Raw genomic sequence first — 7934 nt, forward strand, 5'->3', positions numbered from 1 at the left:
AGCAGCAGCATGGGGTTCCAAATACAGAAAGGCTACTTCCTGCTGAGGGATTAGATAAGACTGTGGCTAACATAGACTATATGCTCAAACTTCAGTAATGTGTTACCTGGTGGCTCAGACGGTAAAGAATCTGTCTGCAATGTGGGAGACCTGGGTTCGATCCCCGGGTTGGGAAGATCCCTGGAGGAGGGCATGGTGACCCTATCCAGTATTCTTGCCTGGAGAATCCCTAAGGACAGAGGAGCCTGGTGGGCTACAGTCTATGGGATCACAAAGAGTTGGACATGACTGAGCGACTAAGCCCAGTAGAGGGAGATAGTGGGGACTGGCAAGGAAGGAAGGGCAACTCAGATGGAAAGAACAGCTTAGACAAAAGGCAGAAGCAGAAAAGCACAGGATATAGACAATGAAACAGAAAGTTGGCTGGAGACACATAAAAGAGCAGTCTAAAGAGAAATAAGCTGGAAAGGTAGGATGAGCCAATTGCAGGGGGTTTGAACATGGCCTGATTTATCTTCCAGGACATAGGATCTCTATAGAGTAGCCAGTGCTTAGCATATGGTGGGTCTTAATTAATGCTACAACAGCCGCATAGCAGGAGCCTGTTCTCCAGCTGCACACAGGAAGTGGCCATCTGTACACGCAGGCAATTACAAACCTTCCAGATACTCTGCCCTGAACCCTGCAAGCACATCAAATACTCACCGTAAAAGGTCACCCAACAAACATCTCTGATCAATCCTGGCTCAGGCAGAATCAAATCCTCTAAATAAGATCCACTGGATGCAGTGTCAGGAAGGTCAGAAACTACCCTTTTTCACATCTTGAAGCATTTTTACCATGTGGAACTCTTTAGAAGAAGAAGGGAAAGGAAAGAGAGAGGCAAAAAAAAAAAAAAAAAAACCTCTCCAGAAATAATAGAATTCCAAGTAATTAAATGTTAACTGATCACAAAGTTAACAGGGGATTTATTTTGGCCCCTGCCTCCTTCTGGTGATCTAAAAAGCAGTTGATTTCAAGGACAGCCATGCCAGGAGTAAACCTGGCGTTTCACGCCTCCCCTCCTCCACTTCCGCCCTGCGTGTCCCCACTGTGTACCTTTGTCGAGCTCACTTGAAATGTTCCATGATGAGGTAGGCACTAACTCAGCAGTGACTGACAACTCTGTTTCTGAAAATAAAGAGAAGGGAGGGGAGAAAGACAAGGGCAATATTAAATATAGTAACTTATGGACTGTTAGAAGCATTACAGGAGATTTCCAAAGGCCCTGCCTTCCGAGAGAGACCACGCAGTCCCATAGCTTATTAAACTTAAATGTCTGCTCAGCCTGCCAGGCAGAGGCGCCTGTATTATAGAGGCTATCCAGACAAACATACTGGAGGCCAGATTTGAGGATTTTTTCCTTTAAAACACAGGCTTGAAAATTAAATACAAATATTTCATTGACAAAAAACCAAACCTGCAGAAATGACCAAACATGATCAAATACAAACTCTTCCTTTTCTTGTTGAAAGACCAGTCTTACGTTAATAAAGTCAATAGTCTTTCCATGAAACATGAGATCAACATTGCTCCTGATGCTGGTTTCATTTGTGTTTGTGAATTCATAGCATTTCTCTTAATAGACAAATTGGTTTCTTTATATTGAAACCTTCAGTCAAGACAAATGGAAGCTAAGGATTTTAATATGGAGAGTAATTTGTGGAAACCAAAATTCAAAGATAACTTTAAAAACCACCATAAATTAAAGCAAACATGCAAATCCAAAATATTAAGGACATGATACACCATGAAAATTTTCAAACTCTTTATGATATACTGTAGTATACAAACAATGCTTTTATTAAAACCCATGACACATCCTACTAGCACATTTTAATAGGATTGCATTAATCTCCCCTTAGGCCATGGACACACACACATCTATTACAGAGCTTTTGTGCTAGGTAGGATCTCAGAGAGCCCAGAGACTGGGTCATTAGATCTATGGCACCCATGCTATCACATCCGCTTTCTTCAGATATCATTGATCAATTATGGATCCTTTTGCCTATAAACCCGGGATCTGCCTTACAGCCTTTCAACACGGTTCTTTTAGGTAGCCACTGAAAACGGATCTGTGTTAGAATGCAAGGCAGAGGAAGAACTAGTATTTAAACCTAGGTCTGTCTGACTCTACCACCCACACACCTCCTGCCAGCCCATGCTGCCCAGTTGTTAAGCCTGAAACCTGACTTGTTTTTCACCTTACTTCTCTCTGGCTTTACCCTTTCACCAAGATAAGCACACTCTTCTACATTTCCTTATTTACTGATGGAGGCCATCTGCCACATGGCCATAGAAGCCGCATGCCGTCATCAGTGAGCTTTGCCAAGGACAGGATGTTTACCCACGGAGACCTTGCAGAGGCCACTTCTAGCTTGTCTACTGAGTCTCTAATCAACCTGCCATGCACAGCAGAGACAAAGGGGTTGTTTGGTTTGTGCAGACCTTCTTGGCTTTCTTCTTCCCCTGTCCAGGTGGGAAAGAAAACAGGTGGGAAAGAAAGTAGACAAGCCACACAAAACCTACCCACCTCAAAAGGCCCCGGTCACCTCCCACATCCTGAGCCAACAACAGCATGCATTCTTTTCAGGGGAACCGAAGTCAGATGGGCAGTAAGGCTAGGATCTTACAGCAAACAGAATTCCAAAATATGAAGCCAAAAAGGAAAATTTGCCCAAGTAAGAAAACTGCTTAATAGAAAACCACTGGAGAAGGCAGTGCTCCTGTTATCAACCACTTGTCCTAGAAATGGGTGTTTCATGAAGGTGATTTTACCAGGAAGTGCTAATTGTCTACATTCTAGAGGCCTCCACGTGTGACTCCAACCACAACTCCACTCTGACCCCCCTGCTGCTGCCACCCACTTTGGCTCTTTGAATAAAGGCCCCTTGTTTGCAGTATTTTGGACCATTGTGGTTCCTCTTATAAAAAGGCTCATCAAGCACTCCAGTACCCAGACTTCGGGGAGCTTGGGAATAGAAGCATGGCAGCCACAGCGGCCACTCAGGCAAAGAAGCAAAGGGTGGGGAAGTGGTGGGATTAAGACAGATCTTGACAGCATTTACATTCAATATTTTCATAGCTTCATCTTACTGCTGCTCACAGCTAAATTGCCAGAAACATAGGTTTCATTTTACAGTATTAATTTTATAGAAAGTAAGCTATATGTCATTTGGTTTTTCTAGCCTGAATTTGAATTGCTGATTGAATATAATTTGAGACTGATGACAAATGAATAGATTCTTGGCACTGCTAACAGTAAAACTGTTCCCCCACGTGTCCCTGGACACTAATTACCACTCAGTTCTTGCGCTACAGAAAAGATAATTTCAATTCATAACCTCATTAATTGATTGTGATGATTCTGAGGAATTTTGTTCTCAGCTTCAAGATCTATTCCTTGAGATAACCACATGTTCAGCTCTTCAGATAAAATGATAATAAAAACAGATAAAATAGTTTTAAATATGAATATTCTCCCTGACAAATATTATCTTCTTAGGCTACTTTTTTTTTTAAGTAAGGCTGGATTATTTAATGTGAAAAGTTTAATGTTAGTAATTGTCCCTCACAAAAATGATATTTAATAAGCTTCCCCCTCACCTCCTGAAAAGAAGACTGAATCTTAAGTGAGAAAAATTGAGCACATCTTGATTTAAGCAGCCTTGATTCCAAGGTCAGCAGCAGCCTTAGAGAGATGTGACCACCAGTCTTGACCCTACGGGACCTCCAGTGATGGATTCAGTTCCTCTCTTACTCTCTTTACTGTGGCAAAAGGATGAGATATTTAATACCAGACTAGCAGCCTCTCTTTGCGTAACATCACCGTGATAATAGCAAATTCGTACATGCCAACTAGGAGACAGTAGAATTTTTAATGAAAATACACACCTACATTAAAATACTAATTTCTGCCACTATTAGTAATGTTGTGATCAGGACCAAGTTACTTAACATCTTTTGACCACTATTTTCTCATCTGAAAAATGGGGACAATACAAGCCATCTCATAGGAAATGTGGTAAGGACTAGAGCAGATTATCAACCAAAGGGGTCCTGCACCCAAGAGGGTGCCCAGCATAGAGTGGATATTTAAGATCTTTCATGCCTTTCCCTCTGTCTAGAAAGGCGGATGAACATACTCTGCATGGATATACTCCAGTTTAGTGGCTGTGTCACTGTCTCAGTTTGAAATAACACATTTGCTGTACTTTAAGAAAGACTCTATTTTGCATGCCTTACTAATCCAAGATGATCTTTTCATTTTGTGAGGTTTTCCTGAATCAGTCACCAGTTCTTTTAGAACATCAGTGTTTTTATGTGGTTTTATCCAATTTAGGCAAATCCAGCATGTTTGAGAAAACTCCATCCCTTATCTTTCCTGACCTCTGCAGGAGGGCAAGCCATTCTTCTCCGGAGTTGATCAATAGGAGCTATTATCTTTGCAGTTTCACTGATGAGTGACTTTTTGGCACCGATTCTGCAAACCATAAGGTTTTGGTATTTAAGCCTGAACAGTGGGAGTGTTATTTGGAGCAAAGGAAAAAAAATAATAAGCCTTGAATCCTTCTCATTGATAAAAGCCTGTGCTCTCCACAAGGATTACTGGTTCATCTCAGCAGTTGGCAGGGAGCGACCCCATGTTCACAGGATGCACAAGCTCTTCCAAGAAGCCCCCAGCCACGCCACATCCTGTATCCTGATCCAGTGACAAGTTGAGGTTACACAGGCACGAACCAGCATTCTCACGAGACTGGTGGCCAGCCCAGTGTCACAAAGGCCAAGTGTGAGGGAACAAGTGGCTATCCGAGGGCCTTTTCTGGCCAGTGACACTGAGTTTACAGTGTGATAGCTGGGTGGCCTTAGAGGCCAAAGACTTATTTAGCAAGCTATGTGTTTTGTTTTTTGCAGGTTTTTTTGCTGCTTGTGTGTCACAGTTTAATAACCAACCACTCTGGGGCTTCCCCCTGCCCAGAGTTCACAAATTTATAACTTTTTGAAAGGGGTACACATTTTAATGTGACAATCCATATGTGGGTCCTTCTCTCCTTAGATATAAAACTGAAGTGTCATGTAGTGTTATTTTCAGTATTCTCATTTCTTACAAGTTCAACTAGGTCATGACTCAAGCCTAAGGATTTCTGGAAGGATCCTTACAGGGAACCTTGGAGGATTTGCAGTTACAAAGACAAGAGACCCAGGCAATAGCTCCATCTTCAACAGGAACAATTCCACATTTCTCTGCATTACATACTCAGGTGTATGGAAAAGGCACCAATGATTTAAACAAAAGATTTTTTAATCCTCTTATCTGATACAACTTCCTCATCTGACAGATGAAGCAAATTAGGCCCATAGCAGTCTAGAGACTTGGCCAAAATCACAGTTCAAGATACAGCCTTAGAAATGGCTTGGGAATAAATGCATGCTTCAACAAAATAAATTTTAAAAACAGAAATAAATGCATACTGCCTTCTCATTGCTCTCCATCTTCCCTTGACTGTGCCCGTAAGAATGATACGTCTCCTTAGAAACTGAGTTGAGAGAGATGCACAGGGAATTTCCAGACAGCCAGTGTCGGTCACACAAAAGGGGCACACTGTCTTCTGTGGGAAAAGAAGGCTTCTGTCTGTGATCGTTTGGGGGAAGAAGGTGGGAAGGAGACTTCAAAATCTCCGGTATGAAGTGTCAGTTTACACACAACATTCTTGGCCTTGATTCCTTCCTCCCACCAGCACCTCAGTGGAGAAGCCCACAGCCAGGTGTGTCAGCTCCACCAAAGCAAAGTCACACTCTGCTCTCCTTAGACGGGCAGGCAGGCCACATCTCCCAACAGCTCCGGGGTTAGTCAGCCTGAGCATTACTCCAGCCCTCAGTTCACAATCATCCCACATCTAGGGTCCTGCACGAGGGGCCCCTCCACTCTGGGAGAGGAAAGTCAGAGTCTCCCTCACCCAGTGTGAGATATGCAGGGGTGGAGAGTTACTATGCTCAGTGTCTACAATGACCTAATCCTCAGTGACCTTAAATTTGAATGTCTAATGCAATCTTCAAAACAATTTACCAGTACAGTCACAAAGAAAGAAGGCACAATCCTGCAGCCTTAAACTGTTCCAATACCCATCGATACCATCTACACATTTTTAATAAAATCTATAAAGACCTCGTAAATGGCACAATTATGGCTCATGTGGCAGTCATTAATCTGTTGAAGAGAAATTTAAAATATACCAAATTCTGTAGTATTATTCATATTCTTATACATAGAGAATTTCAAAAACAAAAACAAGTTGTCCAGGACAGTTGTCCACTGTCCTCTCAGTGTCTGAGAAGCTGACATTCAAGAGATCTTCTCAACAATTCCATAAGGTAGGTACCGTTATTAACTTCATTCCAAGATTGGAAAGCCTGAGGTAGAAAATCAGGGCACCTGTCTACTCAGAGTGCTGGGGAGGGGTGGGAATTGTGGTCAAACCCAGGCAGTCTGACAGCAGAGTTAGCGTCTCCAATTATGCCAAAACAGGGGGCGGGTAATGCCAAAAGACATAACCGCTTGCTCTCTAGCTTAAGCCCTCTTCTGCTCCAGAGGACCCCTGTGAACTCCAAGTTCATCAGAACTTAGTTTGACAAGCAGTACCAGAGGCCACACTCCTCCCCATCAATGCTTGGCTGCCTAATTCTAAAACCCCCCAACGTGGTGAGAGACACAGAGGGAAGAGAGAAGATACTTTCTGAATCACACTTAAATGCCTTTTTTCCTTTGGAAATATTATTTCCTTCTTTAAATCTGTTGAATTAATACTATGGATCATATGTAGTTCTTGTATTCAAAGGAATTATGTTACACAAAGCACCATAATGACACACATCTTCTTCAAAATGAATACACATATTTTTGAAAATTACCTTACTTAAAAACTACCATAGTTGGGGTCTCTTCCATGGGACTTTAGAGATTCTCTCACTCATTCATCCATTCATTCAATACAAGTAACACTTTCTAGGCATAAGAACCGGGATAAAAGCTTGACCTGGTCCATAACATTTTTCAAAAACTTCCAGTCTCTTGGGAGGGGAGGGCAGTGTGCTAAGTCATTTCAGTCATGTCCGACTCTTCACAACCACAGGGACTGTAGCCCACCAGGCTCATCTGTCTATGGGATTCTCCAGGCAAGAATACGGGAGTGGGTGGCCATTTCCTTCTCTGGGCATCCTCCCAACCCAGGGATCGAACCTGCACCTGTTACATCTCCTGAACTGGCAGGCATGTTCTTTACCACAGAAATGGACAGATAGGGACTCCTCTTCCCACAAGTCATTACCCACACCCCCACCACAACTAGGCAAAAAACATCAAGAGTACTGAGTAAAAATCCACAAGAAAAAATATAATGTATAGCTGATAACTGAAAGGAAAGGACATTCTCAGGTGTCAAAAAAGAAGAAAACAGTTCAGTAGAAGCTGACGGAGAAGATACCTATAAACACAGGTCCCTCAGGCTAGGGGTTGCATTAGCAATACTCATTGGCCAACCTGTGGCCAGAGGGAGATCTGCGTTCTTGCCTAAAGCCTTTATGAGAGCCTGGGAGATCTCCCCACTCTGAGGGAGGGGCTTGAAATACTTCCACCAATAGCCAGAGAAGTTGCTAGGGTGCTTGAGTCCACCTAGGACTTGGCTAGGATAGGGAAAAATGTCCCCACAAGAAATCTAAAGGGTGTGTAAAGACCAAAGAGGTCACATGTACTTTTCACCCAGTTTTTCTCCAATTAAACGTATGTATTCTGTTCAGTTCAGTTTTTGTTTAGTTGCTCAGTCATGTCTAACTCTGTGACCCCATGGATGCAGCATGCCAGGCTTCCCTGTCCATCACCAACTCCCGGAGCTTAC

At 42.8% G+C, this 7934-nt stretch overlaps 1 protein-coding gene across 1 annotated transcript in view; it reads right to left on the bottom strand.

The window, feature by feature from the left end:
- ROR1 (receptor tyrosine kinase-like orphan receptor 1) overlaps nucleotides 1–1291 on the bottom strand; it is a 205345-nt gene extending 204054 nt beyond the window's left edge. The window contains exon 1 of the mRNA XM_010840183.1: nucleotides 1099–1291. Within this exon, the coding sequence (XP_010838485.1) occupies nucleotides 1099–1246 (148 nt within the window). The 5' untranslated portion in view covers nucleotides 1247–1291. The remainder of the gene's footprint in view (nucleotides 1–1098) is intronic.
- Nucleotides 1292–7934: the final 6643 nt, after the last annotated feature.

The sequence above is a fragment of the Bison bison genome, unplaced genomic scaffold (genome assembly GCF_000754665.1).
Source record: "Bison bison bison isolate TAMUID 2011002044 unplaced genomic scaffold, Bison_UMD1.0 scf7180017846569, whole genome shotgun sequence".
Classification (NCBI taxonomy): domain Eukaryota; kingdom Metazoa; phylum Chordata; class Mammalia; order Artiodactyla; family Bovidae; genus Bison; species Bison bison.